This window comes from Vigna radiata, chromosome 8 (assembly GCF_000741045.1).
Source record: "Vigna radiata var. radiata cultivar VC1973A chromosome 8, Vradiata_ver6, whole genome shotgun sequence".
In the NCBI taxonomy this organism is placed as follows: Eukaryota; Viridiplantae; Streptophyta; class Magnoliopsida; order Fabales; family Fabaceae; genus Vigna; species Vigna radiata.
Genome location: NC_028358.1, coordinates 35,025,261 through 35,050,897, shown reverse-complemented (window position 1 = coordinate 35,050,897; position 25,637 = coordinate 35,025,261). Strand labels below are relative to the sequence as shown.

The 25,637-nt window shown below is 31.2% G+C and overlaps 3 protein-coding genes across 4 annotated transcripts; 1 reads left to right on the top strand and 2 right to left on the bottom strand.

Annotated features, from left to right (window-relative positions):
* The first annotated feature begins 3,741 nt into the window (after nucleotides 1–3,741).
* On the top strand, nucleotides 3,742–11,335 carry LOC106771989 (CRM-domain containing factor CFM3A, chloroplastic/mitochondrial). Its single transcript, XM_014658087.2, has 9 exons — nucleotides 3,742–4,751; nucleotides 5,701–6,187; nucleotides 6,264–6,394; nucleotides 7,921–8,271; nucleotides 9,172–9,328; nucleotides 9,609–9,901; nucleotides 10,542–10,601; nucleotides 10,730–10,819; nucleotides 10,907–11,335. Exons 1-9 carry the CDS (start codon nucleotides 3,939–3,941, stop codon nucleotides 11,015–11,017), a joined length of 2,493 nt encoding a protein of 830 aa, XP_014513573.1. The 5' UTR covers nucleotides 3,742–3,938; the 3' UTR covers nucleotides 11,018–11,335.
* A 107-nt stretch (nucleotides 11,336–11,442) lies between these two features.
* Nucleotides 11,443–16,001, bottom strand: LOC106771990. The gene is made up of 9 exons (XM_014658088.2): nucleotides 15,969–16,001; nucleotides 15,660–15,866; nucleotides 13,954–14,183; nucleotides 13,314–13,375; nucleotides 12,905–13,114; nucleotides 12,666–12,795; nucleotides 12,103–12,443; nucleotides 11,872–12,016; nucleotides 11,443–11,783 (listed from the first exon to the last, which is right to left on the bottom strand). The coding sequence occupies exons 1-9, from the start codon at nucleotides 15,976–15,978 to the stop codon at nucleotides 11,547–11,549; spliced, it is 1,572 nt and encodes a 523-aa protein (XP_014513574.1). The 5' UTR covers nucleotides 15,979–16,001; the 3' UTR covers nucleotides 11,443–11,546.
* Nucleotides 16,002–19,432: 3,431 nt separating this feature from the next.
* Nucleotides 19,433–24,642, bottom strand: LOC106769596. Of its 2 annotated transcripts, XM_014655278.2 has the most exons (9): nucleotides 24,471–24,636; nucleotides 24,209–24,382; nucleotides 22,940–23,157; nucleotides 21,579–21,640; nucleotides 21,231–21,440; nucleotides 20,764–20,893; nucleotides 20,214–20,527; nucleotides 19,986–20,130; nucleotides 19,433–19,875 (listed from the first exon to the last, which is right to left on the bottom strand). In XM_014655278.2, the coding sequence occupies exons 1-9, from the start codon at nucleotides 24,481–24,483 to the stop codon at nucleotides 19,633–19,635; spliced, it is 1,509 nt and encodes a 502-aa protein (XP_014510764.1). In that variant the 5' UTR covers nucleotides 24,484–24,636; the 3' UTR covers nucleotides 19,433–19,632. The 2 variants fall into 2 exon arrangements, with proteins under 2 accessions (XP_014510764.1, XP_022641023.1); XM_022785302.1 differs by lacking the exon at nucleotides 21,231–21,440 and having other exon boundaries at nucleotides 24,471–24,642.
* Nucleotides 24,643–25,637: the final 995 nt, after the last annotated feature.

Sequence of the window (25,637 nt, the reverse complement as noted above, 5' to 3'; positions counted from 1 at the left end):
CTAACCAAATTACAAAACATTTGTTCATGCTACATAATCTGCATATTACAATATCTAAAATAAAATTTACAAATATCAGTCATTCTTTATCCTAAGAAATCCAACATAAGGAGTCCGAAGTGCTCTACTCTTGTAACACCTTCGCGACCCCATCCCGACATATGTCTTCGTTGGTGGAGTAATACCACCCGGGGAGAACACTCTCGGGGAGATAGACGGTTCTTCACGAGGCACACTCTGTCCACCATCCTCTGGTCGTCTTCGTCTAGCTTTCTCAAATGCCACCTCTTCCTCCAACAAAAGAACCCTCCTTTTAAGTTATGCAACTAGACTTTGTTGCTGGTGTAGAGTTTGCATAAAACTCTCTCTGCGTTTTCTCTTAAGTAGCTTCTTTGCTGATGCCTTGTCATCTTTCATTTTTTGTCTTGGTTCATCCTTAAAATCACTACATATGAACTTTGTGGAAACCGAGTGACGAACCGTCAACTGCATACAAATTCCAAAAACCAAAACTTCAAAACCCTAAATCAAAAAAAACACACAAAACCCAAACTCCAAATACCAAGCACTAAACACCACAAACCAACCAAAGATTAACGCGCTTACCCGAGTCGAAGAAGTCGTCATTTCGCAACACGAACACACCAACAACCAAAAGATGCAATAACCGCAACACCCACCCCGATAACGAAGGCAAAGAGGGCAACCACAAAGACCAATGACAGTCAGATCACAAAAACGAAGTCGAAAACGATTTGGGATGACCGTAAAGGAAGAGAACGAACCTCTCAGAGAAATTCCACAACTGATGAAACAGGGAAGAAAGAGAACTTTTATGTGCAATGAATCTGGCCAAGGGCAAACTCGGAAACAAAATTTTCAAACCATTTCATATTAAATGACGTCACTTTTTTGGAATTTTTTTTTAAAAAAAAAAACATTCAATAACAAGCCGACACGTAGCGTTGTCAAAATAGTGTCAAATGAAGAGTGTTAAAATATCAGGATCCTTGAATTTTATAGGAATTAAGATGAAAGAAATTTTTTTTTACAATTACTAAAATTCGAATTCCTATATTTTATAAAGATTAAAAATAATTATTTTAAAATAAAAATAAATAAAGAAATGAAAAAGTTTATTAGGTCAAAATAAAAAAACTCTCTAAATTTATAAGAAATCAAAGCTATACTTAAATTTACAAATAATATTTACTCTAATAAAAGTAATAAACACATATAATGGAATTCATTTAGTATGGTAATAGAACATACACACGCAATTATATAAACTTTAATGGAATCAAAATTCAACGGTTTATGCCTCTTAGAAAGGAGAAAGTGAGGAAATTTTTAGTTTTTAAGTCTCTATTTCGAGGTTTATACTATTCAGATTGATATTTTGGAATAAACTCTGAATAGAATAACGATCCTTTAACACATAATTTTTTTTTCTACATTCATTTAATATTATTTTTTGCTATTTTTTTACTTTTTTATAAATAAAAAATTTATTTTTATAACTATTTTACCTTTAAAGTATTATTACTCGTTTGAATTGAATATGGTAACAAAACTATCACATCGGTCACTTTAGCTCATTGATTTTTTAGACTATTTTTTAATTTTGATTTTCCAAACTTATTTTTTATTTTAATATATATATATATATATTAAAAATATAATTAATTATATACATACTTTTACTTACATAAATTAAAAATGTTATTATTTAATTTATATGTTAAATATTTTGTTGTAATTAATAATTAGTTTGTGAATATTACTGATTAAAATAGAAATATTATTATGTGTTTATATGTTTTAAATAATATAATATAAAATGTGAATTATTTATTTATTTTTTAAACTTTTAATTTGATAAAACAAATTAGTAAATTATGTGAAATAAATTAAAGTGTATTAATGGGTTAAAAATATTAATCCAATTCGTTAAACTATTAGATGATATAACATGTCAATCATGATCTTATAATTCAAGACTTTACTTCTTATTTTATCCTTAATATGTTGTGAAGTGAATAGTTCTTATTTTATGTTTGATATTGTGAGTCTTGTGCTGACCAACCTAACTTAACTCATCACCACAGCTTAGATTTAGACTACTCGAGTTAGCCATGTACATGTTGTTGAAGAAAATTGAAAGGACAAAAAAGTAATAAGCTTTGACAGTTTTGATTTAGTTGGTCAATAAATTTAATTTTTCCTTATGCTTATGTTAAATAATATTATAAATTCAATTTTAAGTTTGATATTGGTTAGGGACGAGAAAATTAAATATTTATTAGAAGAAAAAGTCATAAATTTAACATTTTAAGATTTTGATTTAGAAGTGATGTTTTGTTTTATTTGTATTTATTTATTTTATTTCTATTCATCGATAATATTAAAATATATTATTTGTCTTAAATACGTAAATAAATAAAGTATGAGTAAATAATCATATATATACATATATAATAATTTTTTGTATTTTTCTAATAAATATTTTTGGAAAGACTCATAATTAATATAAGAGTAGATAGTTTGTTTACATGATTTGTGTGATAAAACAATGTTATAAGAAAATTACCATTTGAAATAGATGTGATTGAAGATACAAATTGTAAGTTTATTTCTATTCTTCTAGTGACATACAAACATGTCATTAGAAATACACTTTTTAGAAAATATCTTTATAAGATGTAACAGGGAAAAACTTGTAAATCACAAATAAATTTTTTCTATTATATTCTCCTTATAACTCTTCTTTATTAAATATTTCTTCTCGTCCTTTAGTCATTATAAATATATATATATATATATATATATATATATATATATATATATATATATATATATATATATATATATTACGATCAAATTTCTATATTCTTATCTTTATAATTCTCAAAAGGGTTACAAACAATAATTTTGAGAATTCTAAAGAGTTCGCATTCTTCAATATTATAGTCACTTTCGTTAATAATAAATAAATAAATATATAATCTATTGCATGCAAAATTAAATTTTCTGATATATAAACTTATCCTTGCATTTTTCATATTAAAATTAAGCATTTATAAATATTATTTTTATTGATATTAATAGTTGATTGCACAATTGTTTGGGCCTGAGAGGAGTTTGTGAGTTGTAGATTCAAGGAGCCGCCCAATTTTCTTTTTTTAAGTTATTATTATTTTAAATATGATTATGCCAGTTTAAATATTCATTATAATATTATTGAGATATGACTTTTCGTCTATTGTACTTACTTTAAATTTTTAGGATAATCCTATTTAGACTACATTTTTTTTTACAATATTTGAATATTATTACGTGTCAATATGTAATTGGTCGTAAATTATTCCCTAATCAATAATAATAATCATAAACATTATTATGGAGTAATTTACGACCAATAACAGATTGACACGTAATTAATGTTGAAATTTTGTAAAAAAAATGTTGTCTAAATATCATTATCCAAATTTTTATGTTGATTAGTTTTAATTTAAGTTAATTTCTAAATATTTTAATTTTCACATATTATTATAGGTCGACGTTTTTTTATTTCTCTCCTTGATTTAAAAATATAATATAACATCTTCAAATAGAGTTTTATATTTTCAATAAAAATGTTATATGTAATATTCATTTTTTTTGTTAATATAATTATTTTCTTCTATTTAAGTTTTAGATAACTGCGAAAAAAAGACAAGAAATAAATTGAAATTGTTCGGTGAGCGAGTGGGGGAAGTAGTAGTTCATGTCCATCCAGTCCCCTATCCACTGTCGTTTTGGCCAGCAAAAATCATAATGGATATGTATTTCCACAGAGCAAGGTGAGTAAGAAGAAGAACACACCAAAAACAGAGCAGAAAGAGAAGAAACTACCATCACCATTTTCTTTCTCTGCATTCACTAATGCCAATGTGATTATGGCTGTTGTACCCACTCGCCCTTTCTTCGACTCATTTCACTCTTCACCGTTCTTGTGCAACTCTCTCTTCCGCCACTCCCTCACACCCTCTCCCAATTCCACTTTCCTCCGTCCCAGATCACTCATCATCTTTCGCTGCAACCCCGCCAAAAGTTTCTCCTCCGAAAACAATTGGTTGAAACGGTGGAGCCACCCTGCCAACCAGTACCCCCGTCCCAAACCGCCACGCGCGGTTCTCGACTACCAGGGTTCCGGAAATGGGCACGCGTCAAAATCCGGTTTTTCGAGCTCTGACGAGGAGGGTGGTGGTAACAGCCATGAAAGCACCATGGATAGGATTGTGGAAAAATTGAAGAAAATTGGGTACGCCGGTGACGGGATTGAGAATAAGGAGAGAGTGATAGAAAAAGGGTCAGTGGAGGATATATTTTACGTGGAAGAAGGAATGTTGCCGAATGCACGAGGTGGGTTTTCTCCAGAGTCTCCATTAGGGTTTGGAAGATTTGGAAGGGATGATGGGGAAGCGAGGTTTCCGTGGGAGAAGCCAGAGGCTGAAGAGTTAGAAGAGAGGGAAGCCATAAGAAAGAGAAGTAAGACCTCTCTGGCGGAATTGACTCTTCCCCAGTCAGAATTGAAGAGGCTGCTCAAGTTGACTTTTGAGAAGAAGCACAAGACAAGAATTGGGGGGAGTGGGGTTACTCAAGCTGTTGTGGACAAGATTCACGAGAGGTGGAAGACGGCAGAGATTGTGAGGCTCAAGTTCGAAGGCGAGGCCGCGCTCAACATGCGGAGGATGCATGAAATACTGGAGGTTTGTTGTTTATCTCTGGCTTCTTGTGTGTTTTTGAAAGTATTGCTTTTGTTGCAAAACCTGTAGGGTCCATAATGGGAATGAGAAGTGTATGTTTATTAAAGTGAAGGATGAAACACCTTTGTGAAGTGCGTATAAACTTGTTTTGGATAATTAGAATAGTTGTAAAATTGCTCATGTCCGTGCGACTTGGGAGCTTCGTAAAATTCTCTGAAGTAGATAGACCAACAATGTCTTTGTCATGTCTCTTGTGTATGGAAGTAGTCTTTTACACCTGTAACAGAATAGGACTGTGAGTTGTATTTCAATGAGCTTTCCCCAACCCAATTCTTTTACCTTCTTGTGCTTGTTTCTGTCATATATTTAGCGCCAGATGGATGCCGAATTGCCCATCCAATTATTATTATTTTCTGCTTTAGACATGTCAAATCAACGTGGGAAATACGATTGACAGAGTAGCCGGAGAATTGTTGATATATATAAAAATTTCTTTAGGATTTAATCCGTAATTTCTATGATCAATTCATGCTCGTCCAAGACTTTCCCTTTCCCGGGATTGGAGCTGGGCAACCTTATTATTAATTATATAATATCGAACAGGTTTTTCGTAAGATGTTTTCACGACCATTTCTGATGTCTGTAATTTTTTCTTTGGCCGTGACACCTATTTTTACAAATTTTCCTGTGTACTGATAAATAACTGAGTCGAGAACTAAGTGTGTTTGAGTTTGGTAATACTTTTCTTCTTCAACCTTAACATTTGTCAGAGAGATGAGATTATCCTAGGGATTGATTTGAACAGTATCTGTAGAATGTGTATATTGCCAACACTGCTTGCCGTGTGCCATTGATTAGAATGTGTATATTTCCAATTTTTCATTATATGCTCACTACTTTGACTATCAATAACTATTATTGTATTCTTGTTTATTCTTAAAATCACGTTCAGAGAAAAACTGGTGGTCTTGTAATTTGGAGGTCTGGCAACTCTGTTTCCTTATACAGGGGTGTGAGCTATGAAGTTCCTTCATTACAACAAAACAAACAAATGTATAAGAAAAGCGAGAACTCTTCTAAGCTTTTGCCAACACCTTCTTATAATTTTGTGAGGAATTCTCCCAACATTGCTTCTAATTCTGGGACAAGTGAATCATTGGCAAATTTGGAATCTACAAATGACCAGGAAGAAAGAGATCTTCCCAAAGTCAGTTATGAACTTGAAGTAGACAAGTTATTGGATGGTCTTGGCCCTAGATACACAGATTGGTCAGGATGTGATCCATTACCTGTTGATGCGGATATGCTTCCTGCAACTGTTCCTGGTTACCAACCTCCCTTTAGAGTTCTTCCTTTTGGTGTGAGATCAACACTTGGCTTAAGGGAGGCAACTGCTCTACGACGGATTGCAAGGACCCTTCCTCCACATTTTGCATTAGGTTTGATGTTGTTTCCCTTGGGCATGTGTAGTTTTGAATTTTATTCTGACTATACTAAATTAATAATGATATTTAGGTAGAAACAGACAACTTCAAGGATTAGCTGTAGCAATGATTAAATTGTGGGAAGTAAGTTCTATTGCAAAGGTTGCCCTCAAACGAGGTGTACAGCTAACTACCAGTGAGAGAATGGCAGAAGAGATCAAGGTGATTGATCATGCACTTTCCTATTCAATTAATCAAAATTATTGTCTCTGTTTTTGTGGCTTTGACTTTTCATTGTTCCAGAGTTTGTTTTCCATTTCCTAATGCATAATCTTTCCTTTTATGTATGAAAATATTCATAATTTGTGTCATTTAACGGCATCCATTTAGGTGGGCATTGGTAGAAAGAAAGTTTGTAGTTTTTCAGTAATCTGGATTTTAGAAAGTATGTTTTCCATGCTTGGTTTACCTTTTAAAAATTAACATTCCTTGGATAATGTTTCCCAGGAAGTTGTGTTTGGTCGATTTTCCTACAGGAAGAGGTGAGAACCTAACTTTCCTGGGTAAAAATAAAAAATGTATGCAAAAAAAAATATAATGTTATCCTTATTAAATCATTTAATGTGGTAAGGAGTTAAAGATTTTAATAAAAATAACATATTGCTCTTTGATTTCTAGAAAATCTATATAAATATTCCCCACAATATTTTTCACCAATCAAACAAAATTTAATCATTCTTAGGAATCATAATTCCCAGAATTCAGATTCTTAGATATGTAAAATAGTTCTAGTACCAAACACCCCCTAAATGGTAAGAAATTGAAACCAGTTCGTAATTTAAATTTGTAATTCTCTAAGTTTTGAACTTTGTTTGGTCTTTGGGATTCAGTTAATAAACCCTGGCACAGATTTCATGACAGTGTCACATCTGACCTGGTAGTGCTCTCACTGTCACTTTTTCTGTTTGTGTTTTATTAAAAATCTGTTGATGAAGCCTTAATTCTTTTGTTATTCAAATGCCTCAAAGTCACTAACAACTGTGATATATGGAGTAATAGAAAAATTAAAGCTTGGTAGGTTACTGACTCTAAAATTGTGAGAAAAATAGTCAGCTTATATTTTGTGTAAATAAAATCATTGTTGACGAACAAAACTGTCACCTTTGTTTATTATTTACTCAGTTATGTATTCCTAATCCTCTGAAATGTTCTTATTGCATGCCAGTATTACTTATTGCTTCAGTAATCTGGTACCTTTGACTTTACTTTTGGCTTTTTCTTTATTTACTTGATAAGTTGTACTGGTCTCTCGCTCGCTGCCTTGGGTTGTAGGTTCTGAGATATATCTAACCCTATTATCTTATATGAAAAATCTTTAATATTTGGTCGTAGAGGCTTTAGAAAAAATGTCGACCACTATCCATATTGGTATAGATTCATATCAATGTGAATATTATGATGAATAAATAATGTAGATTAATGCATATATTGGCATGGTGTTGGATGAAAAGTTTTGCTGCTAGTGTGTCAACATATCATATATGAATATCGCGTTACTTATTATCATTTACTGACATAAAAGTTTGTTATATGCATTTTTAAGACATATAGTGGATGATTTGTGTAACATCCCACTATTTCAATTAATTAATGAATAAACTATATATTTCTATAAACACAATTTAATATTAAAAAATTATGGGTCCTTGCAATTTGTTGATCAATGATTGGTTTGTTTTTGGCTACAGAAATTGACGGGTGGTATATTACTGTCCAGAAATAAAGACTTCTTGGTCTTCTTTCGAGGAAAGAATTTTCTATCAGCAGATGTCACTCAAACCTTGCTGGAGAGGGAAAGAACTGCAAAAATAATGCAAGATGAGGAGGAGCAAGCGAGATTGAGAGCATCATCACTACTCATACCGAGTAATAATACATCAGAACTGTCAGCTGAGGCAGGGACACTTGGTGAAACTTTGGATGCAGATGCAAAGTGGGGGAAAACATTAGATGAGCGTCACAAGCAAAAAATAATGAGAGAAGTAGAACAACTACGGCATGCCAACCTTGTTAAAAAATTAGAACAGAAACTTTCCTTGGTTAGTACATTAATTTCCGATAATTAAGGAAGCCTCTAATTGTCGTGCCAGTGGCTGTTGCATTTGATCTCTCATCATCCTGTGTGATTTTAATGATTTTTCCTCTAACGGTTTTTTTTTTTTTTTAAACTTATACAAAACTGCTAATTGAGCTGGAGTTTGATTACTGGCTGAACCATTTCATAATATTTTGGTGAATTTTTAATAAAACTGGAAGGGGATTTTTTTTTTTTTAAGTCGTCTCATTATGTGTTATTGAAATAGTTATCAATATTTGGTGGAGGTTGCAGTACAGGCAATACTGCATTATCAATGCCTGTTAATTTGGAAATTAACTTCATTGGGCTGGTAGCACTTTCTCTAGTATAGATGTAACTTTAACAATTATTTGTGAATGCCCCCTTCCCAAATTTACTAACCAACGGACTTTCCCTACTTTCAAGTTTACTTTTTCCTACTTAGATTCAGTAGTAGTAATAATGTAACTACTCAAAACGCACCATATAAAAGGTGAAGAATCATATTTGTCTCCTTAAATGATGACATGGCCAATCAGCCAATGATATGGAAGAGAATGAAGTAAGGATCATAGTAGGAAATGGGCTATAATGATTAATAGAACATAAACTTATTATTTATGTTTTTATCTGATATTGGTTCTTCACATTATCAACGAGGGTAAACCTTTTGTTACGGCTATTAGAATTGTTTAATTTCTAATGTGTTTAATTAGGCTCTCACATAAACCCTAGACAATAGATGGTTTTAAATATCATTACAGCGTCTGATTCCTGTAGGTCTTGATGATCTTTATTGTCTCTTTCTGTATCTAACTTCACTCTACGATTATTCTCTAAGTTAGAATTTTCTTGATTGTAATCACTGGATTTTGCTTCACAGGCTGAAAGAAAGTTAATGAGAGCTGAAAAGGCCTTAATGAAGGTGGAGTTGTCTTTGAAGCCTTCAGAATACAAAGCAGATCCTGATAGTATAACTGATGAAGAGAGATTTATGTTTCGCAAATTAGGATTGAAGATGAAAGCCTTCTTACTTCTTGGTAGAACTCTATTCTAAATTAATTTGCTTACATATTTTAGGACCATTTGGCTCACTTAACTAAGTTGGTTGGAAGAAATCAGATAGAAAAGAGTTGATCTTATAAATCTAATCCGTGGTAATGTTTTACCTAATTATTGCATCTCTAAAAGTTGAGAATTCATTCTTAAAAGTTTATAAATCAGCTTTATCTCTCCTTAACCCGGGTCCTTCTCAATCATTCCATTTCTCAGGTTACTGTGTGTTGCCTATACAAATCTAATAATAACTTATGGATTCAGGTAGACGTGAAGTTTTTGATGGTACTATTGAGAATATGCACTTGCACTGGAAGTACCGGGAACTGGTCAAGATAATTTTAAAGGCTAAAAGCTTTGAACATGTAAAGAAAATTGCTCTAGCACTTGAAGCAGAGAGTGGAGGTGTTCTGGTCTCAGTTGACAAAATTTCAAAAGGATACGCTATAATTGTTTTTCGGGGTAAGGATTATCAGCGTCCTTCAACATTGAGACCCAAAAATCTTTTAACAAAAAGAAAGGCTTTGGCACGTTCAATTGAGCTCCAACGACATGAGGTATGTATACAAACTCATACTCTATAATTTCATTTTTTATTTAGATCTGGTGATAAACATTTGCAGCAGACAGTTCTACGTGTCACTCTACCTCAAACAACAATTTGCAGCAATATCAGCCCACACAGCCTGTTAGGCTTCTTTAGTCAAGAAGTCTAACTATCACTCAAAAACAGCACACACTCACTCACCGGATTACTGGAAACAGAACAACTGTATTATTATTGTAACCAAAGAATGCAAGAATAGGAGAGCACTCCCTCCTCCAAGGGTTTCCCCTTCACAAAGAGCCAAAGCTCAATCTACAAAATTATCAAAAAGTCCTCTCAAACTAGAGCTCCCTGCCTTCTTATAAAGGCCCCCTAACCAACTAACCAAACTGCAACTAATTCCTAAACTGTTTCCTTTTATTCTGCACATATTACCCATTATATCCTATTAACTTTTATCCTAACACAGCCACTGGATTATGGAGACCAAAATAATGGATATTCTATTTTTAACTTAAATTGGAGTAAAATAAAATAAGGTTTTAATGTCAGTCTAGTTGGTTTATCCGTCTCTCCCTCCATGCAGACCTGTATGCACATTCATACTTTTTGAGCCAAATGATGAATTAACTCTTTCTGTTGACAAACAGGCGATCTTGAAACATATTACAAGTATTCAAGCTAAAGTGCGGAAGCTAAGATCTGAAATAGTATGTTTTACTGATCTTAGCATTTTTAGTATTTCTTTGCATGCCAAGTTGTATGCTTAATGGAGCACCGGTTTCCTGATGTTATTTGGCTTGAATCACTTTCCATATGGCTTAAATCGCTTTTATAGGAACAAATGGAGAGGGTAAAGGATGAAGGAGATGAAGCCTTGTATGACGAATTGGATTCTGCCTATGCTACTGATGATGAGAATTCTGAGGTTACTCTCTGCCATAATAACTCCCACAAATAAACTTATGATACTGTTTTTCATTATGTTTTGGTGTGTTGATTCTGTAATGTATAGGTGGAGGATGGTGAGGACGAAGATGAGGCTTATCTTGAGACCTATAATAGCGAAAATGGCAGTGAAATTCAAAGTGAAGTTGAAAATGATAATATGTATTCTCCAATCTGAGGAATTTGCCTCACGAAGTTGAGGTCAAGGATCATGCGATCTGAGGGGACTCCTATCACTTGTGTGAATCATTGATTCATTAGACAACATGGTGATCGAGAAATAATATTACAGCTTCAGATCGAACCACCGAGAAGAACATGCTAGATTCAATGATATTGTTATAGGGCACACAATTAGATACGGTCTTGAATCTAATAGGAAGCATTGAAGTTTCCTTGAGATGTATGTATATACATTTGTTTGTATGATATTATCTGGAATTGAATTAATTCCACGGGTCTGTTAATACATGGTGGATGACTTGGAACACGGTTATCTCAGGGAATATCTGCTGATTTGGAATTTTGTTTCATGGAATTTATAACTTGCATCGGATAATTTACTTTTAGATTTTAGCACGAAAACGGCACAGTAATCTTCTGTCTTGATAAAACTATAGTATTAATAGATACAAAACTAAACTTCAAAACATAAAAGTGAGTTTAGCATTGTTCCTATGCATCACGCAACAATTTGGTTAAAATATTTAGGATGATTTTTCTATTTTCTTAATCGATTCCCTCAATTCTTTTTGAACATCTACCCTTGAAGGTGACAGAATGATATCACCCCACACAGAACCAGGTTTCGTTATGAGATTGGGTTCTTTATGAAGTTCGAGGATGGAGTCAGCTTCAGGATTCAAATTGCTTAATATTTCCAAGCATTTGAATTCTTCAGGATCTACAAGTAGATTGTGATCACCATCCTTCCACCCTATAAGCTGTAATGTATTACAAAAAAAAGTTATTTTTATGACATTTTAATATTGACACTAAAATCAAAGTTTAGCCAAGATTGTTGAAATTAACCTTTGGTGGACCACCAACAACATTTGTGGAATAGAGTCTGGCATTATCAACCAGATTGCAGTATTTTGGAAATGCATTAGCAAATCTTTTGTGAGATTTTAATTGGGAATTCACTCTCACTGCCCTTCCTGTCATAATAGCTCTCCTGTCAAAATTTCAATATAAAATGTTAACGGGCAAGTCACAAAACCAATTACCTAACTAGTCATTTGATAGAACTAACATTGATACCTAATGGCTCTGACAACAGCAAGATAGCCATCACAAACCACGCCAACTAGCTCAATTCTGTAAGGCTTCCGTGTTCGTGGTTCTCCATTAGACATTTCCTTTGTTTGATCTTCTTCTGTGTCACCTACTTGCTCCCAGTAATTTTCAGTGATTTTTCCATCTTCATCTACTTTATATCCTACCCCCATTCTGTATCTGTACTTGTGAACATTTCTTGCCATGGCAATAGTTTGCTCCACGAATGGCTCCCATGATAAGGTACCATCCATAATTACATCTCTACCTTCGTTAAGAGCTGTCACCAATAGCGATGATGCAGCATCAGTGGAAGATTGATGCACCTATATAGGATTTGATAAATATAAAACTATCATTAGTTAAAAATAATGAATAAGGATGTAACTTGAACCAATGGTCATATCTAACTTTATAAAGGAAAACTTTATGTAAATGTGGAAGTTCTTTATCATCTATTTGTAACATTTGTAACATGTGGCACAAATAATAAAGACAAATTTAGAGGAAAAGTGATAAAAACAACATGAAAGTGTTTAAACAGATACCAATTCAGCAGTTTGGAGCATGTCATCATGATGACCTCTAGAGCTAAGGGCCCTATATATGACGTCACTCTCCTTAAATGCATCTGCCTCAACCACCACAGCATTTGTAGCTGCCCCAGACCAAAATGGCCTGCCAATGCCAACAAAGCCATTAGATATATGTATAAATAATTCTTATTATTTTGAATTGAGACCAAATTTTGTACAACAATTAGTATTAGATAATGGAATTAGGTTACTCTTTAAGAATGTCTTTAAGCACAGTGCTCTTTCCAGCTCCCATACCACCTCCCATAAATAACAAAACTGGACTCCTCTCACTCAAGGCCATGGGCACCATCACGTCTGAATATTGCAAGTCACCATTTATTGCTTTCATCTCTTCCACCAAAGTAGAAAACACTCTTGTCACCTGCAAATCCTTGCTTACTCTTGCAAACCTCTGTTTCCTGCAAACGTAGCATCATGTTGGCTATAACAAATATTTAATACATGTATATTTATTTCCATAGGGCATTCCTCAGCTATACTTAGAAGCAATATATCTTATCAAAACTTTGAAAACCTTTAGTTTCATTACAATATTGTGACATTAATTTGGATTGTTTTAAAAAGAATCTGTATAGACGAAAGAAAATAAAATTTTACCTTGTGGCTGCTAATAGAATTTCTTTGAGTTTTTTTTTGTGTGGAGACTCTACACTTAAAGCCTGTAAATCAGCCAATAAAAATGTAATGATTAATATAATAAGTTAAAAAGAACAAGCACCATTAGCAAAGCAGGGAAAAAAAATGTTTTAGTACTTTGAAGAAGCTAATATGGACTTTTAGATGAATATTATTTATTGTATTATAACGGCTAAACCCAACTAATGGCGAAATTTCAAACCAACCTTATATTAAAATTTGGTACAATTAATTGTACCTAACAACCATCATGGACATATGTTTTCTTTATTTATTTGTCATGTGTTTAAGGTTTTGTTTTAGCAGGTATTATCAAATAAAGGAAGCACTCTCCACCGAAAGCAAGAGTCCCACCAACATTCTGCTTAATATTAATGATAACCATGAGCATGTGAGTGTACTTGTAATATCATTCAATTTGTGAATGAAAATTCTTTAAGTACTAATTTTATATTTTAATGAATATTTGTTTGAAATTTAATGATGAAGTTTAGATATTTGTAATATTAAGATATCTATGTATATTTATTAAAGTATTTTTGTAAAGGAAAAAAGAAGAAGAGAAAAACAAAGATGAATGAAGAAGAGTTAAGATATATACCATACTAATAAGAGATGTAGCTTTATTCCAATGAAATGCTAAATAACTGAGAATGCATCTCTCAAATTCGTCAACCAATTTCATATAGAGAGAATCAACGTTGTCTTTATCGGCATTGGAAATATATTCATAGATGTTTTCGTCGCATTCTTTGGACTTTCTCAAATACTCTTGCGCCAATATGCACAGTTCAGGAACTTCAGAAGCATCTTCAAATCCCATTTGTCTTGCTACAACCACATCAATTATACACAATATTAAAACCATTACCTAATATATATTAAGCACAAACCTACCTATTTATGTTTGTTATCAATATAAGCGTTTTCATTTCAACTATTACAACCATCTCAATAAAAGAAAACCTTTTTTTATGTTATTAGATTAGTAGTATGTGATAAACATTTACTTTTATAAAATTGAGTTTTTTTAATAAATAAATATATAAAAGTGGTAGATTGTAAAATAAGTTTTATTTTTCATTATTAAGGTTATTTTAAAGAAAAATGATATTTTAACACCATTTTTTGACACTATTTTGACACTGCACACGTGTCAAAATGTGATTGGACGATTTCAAATTAAAAAAGTTGAGACAGGGGTATGTTTGGAAGAAAAAAACCAAAGTTTGTTTTTTAATTTGAAATCGTCCAACCATATTTTGACACGTGTGCAATGTCAAAATGGTGTCAAAAAATGGTTTTAAAATTTTATTTTCCTATTTTATAATTATTGAAATTTAATTAATAAAAAGACGATTAAGAAAATTAGATATATGTCTACAAATGAAATAAACTATCTTTTATTATAACTAAGAAAAAATATTTTAGAAGCTATAAATGTCTTGTTTGGATATCATTGTTGCTTAATCATCATCGTCACATATATTATATTCATTTCGCACACATGTTGGAATATATAAATATATATATTTGTGTACAATATTATTTGGTGGAGTTAGCATCTAAGACTAATAACGATATATAATGAACTTTAATAGTTATTGATTTAGACGTGATTAGAACTGACTCATCGTTTGAAATCTTTTCGTATCACAGACGAAACTGAGATGGTCTAATTTTCTTTTTTTAATTCTAAATAATTATCTATTTTAATTTTAAATAAATAAAAACTCAATTTTCCAATATATTTTATTTTTTAAAAATGAAAATAAGAGCAAATCAAAAATAGATTTCAATTTTTTTTTAAAAATGATTTTTTATTCAAATGTCCGAGGAAAAATGTGTTACTCATTGATTGACTTTCTCAACATAAATAGCATAATGTGTTATTTTAAGTCAAAAAATGGTTATTGTAGTAATTATTATTTTAAAATTATTAAAAGAAGTTTCATTAAAAGGTGGCTTACTTTTCTTTTGGACTCAGTTTTGAAAACTATTTTATTAAATAATTAAACATTTCGGAAGTTTCTAAAATATTTACAGAAGAGGTTTTTAAAAAAAGAAAAAAAAATAGAAAGAGGTCTTGTCCGATTTTTTCTTCCATGTTAAATGCGTGGACTATCTGCTGTGAACTTGGTTTCTCATTATACTAATTTGAGAGGATTTATTTTAAAAAATTTAAAAAATAAAAATCAACCACAATCGAAAAATTCTAGCTTGGGAAAAAGTGTGGATTTGAACTTACTGCATAAGAGTGGTAGAGAGAGTAGAGAGGAATCGAAACCCCCAAAGCAAACATCTTACCAAAATAGTGGGAGAATTTTTCGATCTCTCCTAGACGACCAGATTCGGTCCTTCGGAGTAGTGGAATCACCTTTTTGTTCTTCTTGTTCTTCCGTTCTCCTATCACCGTCGACCTGTGGCTGAAGGCCGCGGCAGTGACGGCGGCAATTAAACCGGCCGAAACAACAAGAACATGAGACAACTTCACTACTTTTCCAATAGAACTGTCTGAAAAATTTAGTTCTAATATTAATGTCATAAAAAAATGATATAGATGTGCATGAATGAAATGAAAAAATCGAAAAGGAGAACAGCAGAGAGACCACTGACCTTGCTCCATCTTTCCTGGGAAATCAGAATCAGAAATGACTGCTTCTTGGTCATCACATGCTTAAATACTGACTTAAATGGATAAAACAGTAAAAAAAATAAAAATAAAACTGTCAAGAAAAGAAACGTGGATCATATCCAAACCTAATTTTTTTAACATCCTGTTTGTGTGATTGGATTTAGAAAATGATAAAAATAAAATATTAAAGAAGTTAACAAATCTAAATATTTAAATTTAGCGTAGTACTAAAATGTTGGATTAAGTATTTCTTTCATCTTTCTAAAACATATAGGGTTGACTTTAAAATTAGAGAAACTAAGAACAACATTTTAAAAAAATATTTTCTAATGTACAATTAAAAAAATAAAATTGAATTTAAATACTTTAAAGTAAGAGAATATACTGGTCAACACTCATCATTTTTTAAAATAATCTACTATCACCATAAAAGTTTAACATTCTCAGTTTCTTTTTTAAATGTTCAGCACTTTCTAAGAGAATGTGCTGTTTAATATTTTATTACATCATAAAATATTGAGTTTGTAATATCTTAAATATTTTATTTTCTACTAAAGACTTTCTTTATTTTTCATTTAGTTAAAGCAGTGAAGAAAACAATTTTATTTAATAATTTATATACACAATAAGAACTTAAGAAAAGAGGTATAATTTATTTTAATTTAATCAAATGGACATTGGACACGTTTTTTTTTTTTTTTTAAATTTCAAATTTTAACCATTGGTAACTTTAGTAGGTTTAGGTTTACCAAATGCTGGAGCGGATGGAGACAAAACCGACAGAATGCAGCTTTAATAGTTATAGCTTGTGGCAGTTAAATCCAACGGCAGGTGTTTTTCTTGATTTTCTTTTTTATAATATTCTAAATTTTAACAACCAACGATTTCCAGATTTCAATTCTTCACTTTCAAGCCACAATATATAATAAAATCATAAAAGAGGTGTAGGTGTATTTTTAAATATTATTTTGTTTGATTTCAAAAAGTACTTTAATAATTTATTTATTTTTATAATAAACAGTAACACCAATGAAAATCATGATTGATTTTAATATGCCATGTGGAGTTTTTTAAACAAAAACGTGAAGCATGACAACAATGATGAGTTGGAATTTATAATAGAATTAATAATTTAATAGTTTTCGTTCACACATACGACGACGCTCATTTTCTACCCAGTGCAACTTCACCTTTAATTTCTTATCAAAATGTGAAAATTTTAAAACCTTTATAAAAAATCCGTAAACTATGTTTAGAACCACGGTTTCAAATTGATCAATAAATTTTTATTTTAAACATGACTTTCAAATTATTATATTGAAGCCGTGTTCTAAAGTGCGGTTTCTACAATGTACTTATTTTTATGAGAGTCGTGTTTAGATGTATGAGTTTAATTTCTTTATTTTTGTCAAAGTTGTACATATTAGTATGAATTTGGTTTGTGATTTTTATTTTTTCAAAATTGTGGGTATGATGGGAAGACATTATGAACCTACAATAATATGTTCGTAATTAATAATGATGATGTCGAAGATAACGTTCAAACTTAAATTAATATACAACTTGATCAACAGTAACAAAAATTTAGAGCATAAATTAGAAAACCACCTCTTAGAATTAAACACTTATCATATAATTGTCTGGTATGGTCAATTATAGTTTGGATAGTCAATTAGTGAGTTCAGTCAATCGTATGTCAATTAGGAATTTAAATTAGTGAATTCGATTGAAATATCAAACAGATTGACTGATCATACACCAGCTTCGATGAGAGTACCAAAGTTCGAAGTCCACATGGGCAGTTCAGAACACACTCTGCCAAGACTGACCGGTCACCAAATAGGATGGTCGACCATGTATCAACTTGAATAGTTAATCACCAGCTCGATGAGCATGACATTGAATCTGACCGACCACCAAAGAGTTTGGTCAGTTATGGATTGAAATGATGACCGACCACCAAAGAGTTTGGTCAGTTATGGATTGAATTGATCGGGATGAATTATTCTAGAGTATATTAGTCTTAAAACTTATCAACTTAAGAGTAAAATATAATTATTCACAATTGGACTCTAATTAAGCTAACATTAACTAAAATCCCACCAGGAAACCTATAAATAAATGTTTGATGTAAGAAAGTAGGTTACGTGTATTTACTATTGCATTAATTGCATTAATTGTTATCCGTTAAACTTTGACATCAAAATATCTTTTACAATTATCATTTGAACAGTTTGGAATATGAGAGCTTACTTTCTGGATAACATTTAGACTTTAGATGACACAACACAATTTGAACAGTTGACTTTGATTTGACACCTGAATCACTTATCATTCTTAATTTCACAAAATACAAAATATTAATTTAAAATTAAAACAATATATTTATTTTAAAATAAAAAATAATAAAACATTTAAGGTAAAAAAACAAACATTAAATAAAAAAATATAAAAAAGGTCTAAAACAATTGCTAAAAAGTTAAAATTTAAAATGTGCTTCACAATTCCTCTAGCTTGGCTATTAAAGAAGATTGAAGTTTCGATTGCATCTATTATTCTCTATTATCATTCTATAATTTGTGAATTGGTGTTTGTACTAAGTTCAATCATTTTGAAAGTATCTAAAAGAGTCATCTAACTTCATCTTTAGACTTCATCAAATATTGCAAATTTGAGTCAAATTATTTGAGTAAAATGAGACCTACATATGTAGCTATCAGAAAATACACGTTAGAAAATTCTCATAGCTAAAGGATGTACAAGAGTTTTGTCTTTTTGTTATCATCAAAAACTTTTTTGAAGAATATTAATTTACTAAAGTTATACCATATGAAAATACTTTATAAAGATTATTACACCATAGGATTTCAACACTTCTATCCGTCATTACTCATTTTTGTATACATATTTGGTTACTCTTTTTAATTTGTTTAATTTGTTGTTCATTCAAGACCCTTTTGAATCTAACAAATTTGAACTTTTGTCCTCTTTTCTTTTTGAAATAAATACTTTGCATATGTATATTTTTTTACTTTTTAACTTAAAAGAATAATATCACAATTTTAAAATAAGTTATAAAGTGTTTTTTTTTTCTGTAGCCTATTAAATTCGAGGTGCAAGTTAATGTTCGAGTGAGATCATAATATTTTACCAACATACCTTCATATTACAAATGTAACAATGTTTTGTAACTCCTCTCTGTTTTAGTTCCATTTTGTGATGCAACAAGTTATTTATATACAAATGATAGAGTCTTCGACATGTCCTTGAACCCTCGATTGAACCTTCTTCTAGTGGCTCCTGCACGCAGGCAACCTCTGGATTCATGAACATATTTCTTAAGAACATCGTGCTTTGTTCAATTTTGTTTAGGTTACAACGCCAAACTTTGATTTAATCAGAGAGTATTATATACAACTAAAAAGGCTCCAATGAAGCCAGCATGTTTCAAAAGTTTACACACACACACCACATATGTACATTAAGAAACTTTAATGATCACATTGATGCCGAGAAAACGATTTCTGTGCAGAACTCATTTTTCTCACTCATTTTCTTTGCTCGCTAAACCATAGGAATGACAATTAAAGATAACTTGATACCTCAAACTTAGTTAGATACTCCAAAATTATGCAACAATATTAGTTATTGTTTTCTGATGGATTTTTCTATTTTCTGAATGGATTTCCTTAATTTCTTTTGATCATTAGACCTTGAAGGCGAAAGAACAATGTCTTTCCAAACAGAACCTGGTTTCATTATAAGACTTGGTTCCTTGTAAAGTTCGTAGATGGAATCAGCTTCAACATTGACTCTGTCCATCATTTTCAAGCAATCTATTTCTTTGAGATCTGGCATATTATGATCAATCTCCTTCCACCATATGAGCTGTAATGTGTTACTAGGTTGTTAGCCTTTTGACATTACATTAATTGGACTGAAGTATATAATTAATCATTTATTTCATCACAAGAGTTTTCAAAAATGTTTGAATTTACCTTTGGTGGACCACCAATAGCATTTGTGCAATAAAGCCTGCCATCATCAACAAGTTTGCAATAGTTAGGAAATGCATTGGCAAATCTTTGGTGAGATTGCAACTGTGAATTGACCCTCACCGCTCTCCTTGTCATAATAGCTCTCCTGTCAAAATAATAGCAAATGTTGTTAATGGTCATATCCAGACAACTAATTCCAAATTATTAATATGTTAGAAACATATATACCTAATCCCTCTAACAACAGCAAGATATCCATCACACACCACACCAACTAGCTCAATTCTATAAGGCTTTCGTGTCTGTGGTTGATGTCCCTCGTTTACTTGCTCCCAGTAATTTTCAGTAACTATTGTGCTATCTTCTGATACTTTATACCCTACTCCCATTCTATATTTATATTTGTGAACATTTCTTGCCATAGCAATAGTTTGTTGCACAAATGGTTCCCATGATAAAGTACCATCCATAATAACATCTCGACCCTCATTTAAAGCTGTCACTAGCAGAGACGAGGCAGCATCAGTGGACGATTGATGCACCTATTCAAATTTCAAAACAAAAATGTTAGTTAAAAGTAGCTTGTAAGGGTCTAGGATATGTAATCTTTTGTCATAACTAAATTAGGAAAGAAACTTTGGATGAATCCACCATTTTTCTAGTCTATTTTGGATTTGTATATATGTAGTTTCAACATGCGTACTTCATATAAAATTGTGAAATTTGAAGAAAAAATTAGAGTAATATAGTAGAAGGAGGTTTTCAAACAAAAGCATACAAGTTCGGCAGTTTGCAGCATGTCATCATGGTGACCTCTAGAGCTAAGGGCTTTAAATATGACATCACGCTCCTTAAACGCATCTGCCTCGACAACCACAGGATTTGAAGCTGTTCCCGACCAAAATGATCTGCGAAACCAGTTGATACATATAAATTAAATGAATGTAAATTTGCAAAGTTAGGCCAATTCAATCATGTTTGTAACCTTGAATTATCTTATCTAGAGACATTCATACATTTAGGACATTGTTATCGACATATACATCTTTCTGTAGATCTTATCGTACTTGAACTTATATAGGCAACGATATTAGCTTTGTATTTGTATAACTTACAAAACCATAAATTTGATGAGAAATATCCTTCAATTATTCATTTTTGATATTGTGAGTATTTTTTCCTAAGACATGTTATAAATTTGAATAATGATAATACTGGCATAGTGGAGTTAAAGATGTTCATTACTCTTTAAGAATGTTTTTAAGAACTGTGCTTTTTCCAGCTCCCATGCCACCTCCCATGAATAAAAGCACCGGACTTCTCTCATTTTGAACACCGGAGGTCGTCTCGTTCGTCTTTTGTGAATCACCATTTATTGCTTTCATTTCTTCCACTAAAGTAGCAAACACTCTTGTCACTTTCAGATTTTTGCTCACTCTCTCAAACCTCTGTTCTCTGTACACGAACAGCCACCACACTATTATTTTTAGTCTATATAATTCATTAATATTCCAATTTATACATTTCAGTGTTATTATTATTAACAACTTTTTCTGTCGCTAAATAGGTTATATATAAGTCTTCTAAATTTACCTTGTTGCTGCCAATAGAAACTTTTTTAGCTCTTTTTTCTCCGGTGACTCGGCACTCAATACCTGCAATTGAGACCAGGAAATTAAACGTAAGTACTTTTCACAAAAGAATGTTATAATATTGCATTATATACCTATGGCTATACACTCTATAACTCTGTCACTGAGTTCCGACCACTGCCTCCTCAGTCAGGGGACGCAACACCACGCTCACGTTTCACCCTTCTCCCTCTCATTTTCATGATGTAGATTTCAATTAGATGAGTGATACTTTGACACTCCATTAAATTAATACTCCCTCGTCACAACTCTTCACAGTAATTTTTTATTCAACAATTTAATTTATATTTTACTATTTAATACAATTATGAAATGCGTATATTTTCAAACGCGGGTGTTAAATAACATTTTCATTTCAATAATGTCTTACATGTTGAGATTTGTATATAATATTTCTTTTACTTAAATAGAATACACAGTATAAAAGTTGAAACTCTAATGAGTATGAAAACTAAAGTACTATTGACATCATAAAATGTATGAATTGGGGTACTTTTCTGCCCCAATATGTAAATACAAGTAAGGCCAACTTAGTAAACTATTGCCTTATGCCCAAAAACAACATTTTTATTTGCTCAATATACTTTGAAAATTCAATAAAAAATTTAAAATAAAGAATTTAATTTCCTAAAAATAATATTAAATTATTGGGAGTTAAATGTTTTCCCTTAGAAGCTCAATAACAATAACTTGTTAATCCCTTTATAACTACTCCCTCAATTTTGTTATTTAAGATTATTTTGGAGAAGTAAAAAAAAACAATAATTTTCTTATAGAGTAGCTAAAATTGTTGAACTTTTGAAAATAATAATCCTTTACAAACCTGACGGTTAAAAAGAAACAAGTATTATTTTAGTTTAGTCTTTTACCGTATTAATTCTCCACTTGTAACACTTTTCTTCTATTTCCTTTATTATTTGTGCTCCAATATAAGACGTGTAAGAATTAAGAAACTATTTACTGATAATGAGAGTCAAAATTTCCTCAATATATAGTCTATTAAGAAAACTGATGAGACGTTTTGAAAATTAAAATTAACAAAATATTACCTAAGATCAGTATATAATATCTCAGTAAAAAAAGTTTAAATAAACAAAAATTATTTTTAACTAAAATTTTAAACAAGTACAGTCATAAAAAAAAAAATCAAGAGTTTGCATTTGAGAAATCATTTATCTTTATATTTAATTAGATATATTGAATATATGGATTGTAATAAATACCTTTAAATCCTATTCGATAGATCTTACATTACATATAGTAAATAATGAGATAAGAAAAGTAGAGATAATGAAAATATACCTGACTAATGACATAAGAAGCGTGATTCCAATGAAATGCAAAATAACTGAGGATGCATCGCTCAAACTCATCAATCAATTTTCCTGATAAGGTAGGGTCCTTTTGGTCGGAAAAATATTCAACGACACTTTCCTCGCATTCCTTCCATTTTATCAAATATTCATCTGCCAATCTGCACAGTGCTGGAACCTCGCCCTCTTCCAATCCCATTTGCCTAGCTGAAAAATACAAATTCAACCTTCAACAAACTCATCATCTATGTTTTCTGTTTTTTTATTATTATTATATTATTATTATACTTGTTTTTCTTTCCTTTTCTTAATTATAATCAACAAAATCACATGGTTTGAATTCTATTAAGAATAATTCTTCACAGAAAGAAAATGTCAAAACATGATATAGAATTTCAAACGGGGTGTGCATACACGACAAATTCAGCTGCACTTCCTTCTTTTAATATTGTAAAAATTATGACCGCATGGAACATCAATGTCCCGTTGAAAACAATATATACTGTAGTAATAAATAGTTCGTGACCGCCCTAAGCTTACGTCTCATTCTTTTCTCTCTTTTTTCCGGAAAAGAAGGAAAATTAAAACTTATTTTAGTGGTTATGTATGTGTATAAATTAGATTACTCCAACCAGTTTGATGCTAATTTTCCTTTTTAGTAAAAGAAAAAAAAAATGGACCAAATAAATTTAAAGAAAAAAGTCTTTTTAATTTGTACTCTTCCTTTCTTTTTAATTATCTTTTAAGTTTAAGCTCTAAAACTGTAGCGTGAATCGCTTTATTTGTGCAATAAAGTTGATGTAATCTTTGCCGATAAAGTTTATGTAATAATGAGAAACAGACAAGAGCAGTCTGCTGCTAACCCCTGAAAAACAATCAATGAATGTCAGCGAGAGTGGGTGTAAATTTCTTCGTAACGTGAGTTTGATTAACGTCCTTGACTCGCTTAATTTGGAACTTTTCCATATCCAACCAATTCAAAAATATTAAAAGTATGTATAGTAGCTTTCAATTGAACGTGGGTGTAATGTTTTAGAGAATGAAATCAAAACGCGCTTGGTTATTATTTCTGGGTTGGAAAACGATATTTTCACACACACTATTTCTGGATAATACATATAATCCTATCAAAATTAATCTTAAAGAAAAGCTAAAAACTTAGGAAACACGAGTTATTGTAAAAACCTTTATTTTGGAAGAGATTACTGGCTAAATGAAACGACGCATGCTGCCGAGAAATTGAAGGAGTAGTAATTACCGACATAGTGAGAGAACTTCTCAATCTTGATGAGACGGCCAGAGCCTGATGTGCGTAGGTGGGGAATGATGTTGTGATCTACGACCTCCCTTGACTGCTCAGAAATTATTCCGGCGAAGGAGGCAGTGACAACATGTGAGGCTATGAAGTTAATCATTTTACCGACAGAAGCATCTGAAACAGAGACAAAGCGAGGTTTATTAATTTGTATGTCTTTAACGATTGAAGCATAGGTAGGTTTACTATGATAAGACATACATACCTTGGAGCTGCATGTGGAAGATTGATTTTGGATGGTTGAAGCAGAGTGAATGGAAGTGGAGCGAAGGGACCAATGATGGCGAGGCTGCCCAACCTTATTTTATTCTTTCTATCAATCTCTCCTTATACTGAATTTAAATGAAATGCCAAAGGATAAACAAAAGTCATTGCACTCATAACGTGCTTATTGCGAGCGTGTTTTTGGTCTTTGCCATAACTTTTCAAAAGTAAACCAAACACGTACTTCCGACTTTTTCTATTATTTTAGCGGGGTGCGACTGTGTTAATGTTAAGAATTTATATTTCCTTAAAAAAAAAATTTAGATGACGTAAACAAGTTTTTGTCGTATTAATATGGTCTAGAAACAGGTCTTCAAAATTATACTAAATTTGACGGATTAAGATGAGTTGATAACTTATACGATTTTAATGAGTTTATATTTGATGGATTTTTAAGTTTCAATGTTAAACTAGTTGGAGAATTTAAAGTATTCATTTAAATTACCACTTGTTATTTTTTTATAAAACATTTTGGATCAATTATATCTTGACATTTTAATCTTGTTAGAACATGCTGAGTACAAAATATTTAAAATTGAATGTTTTTGATCTTGAGATTGTATGTTGAGATACATAATAGTGCTTTTGAGGGAATATTTAGGTTAAAATACTATAAATTTCATTTTCAACCTTTTAATAAATGTCAAATTTAATTCTTCCTTTCTCTTAATATTTGATATTTTTTAAAAATATTACAAACATACATAAATATTTAATTTTATTAAAAGTCAATAGATTTTGTATCCACAAAGTCTTGTTTTATTATAAAATTTGATTAAGATTCATAATGTTTATAAAAATCAATTAAGTGTTGAGTCATTTTTCATGTTTGGTAGTCTAGAAAAGAACATTATGAGTGCGAGATTCTCGCTCAACAGAAACAAACCCAAAAATGGTTAAAAAAAAGAGAGAGTAACATAGTCATAAAACAAATAACACTCAATCATGTGCAAAATGTTCCATGGTTTGGTTTTCTTCAAAATGAAGAATTTTTCCTTTTATATGAGAATGTAAAAGGAAAGTATTCCAAAAATAATGATCAGAGCATGAAAATAACTGGAAAAAAAATAATAAGAAAATAAGAAGAAAGATATTTTTAAATAGAATG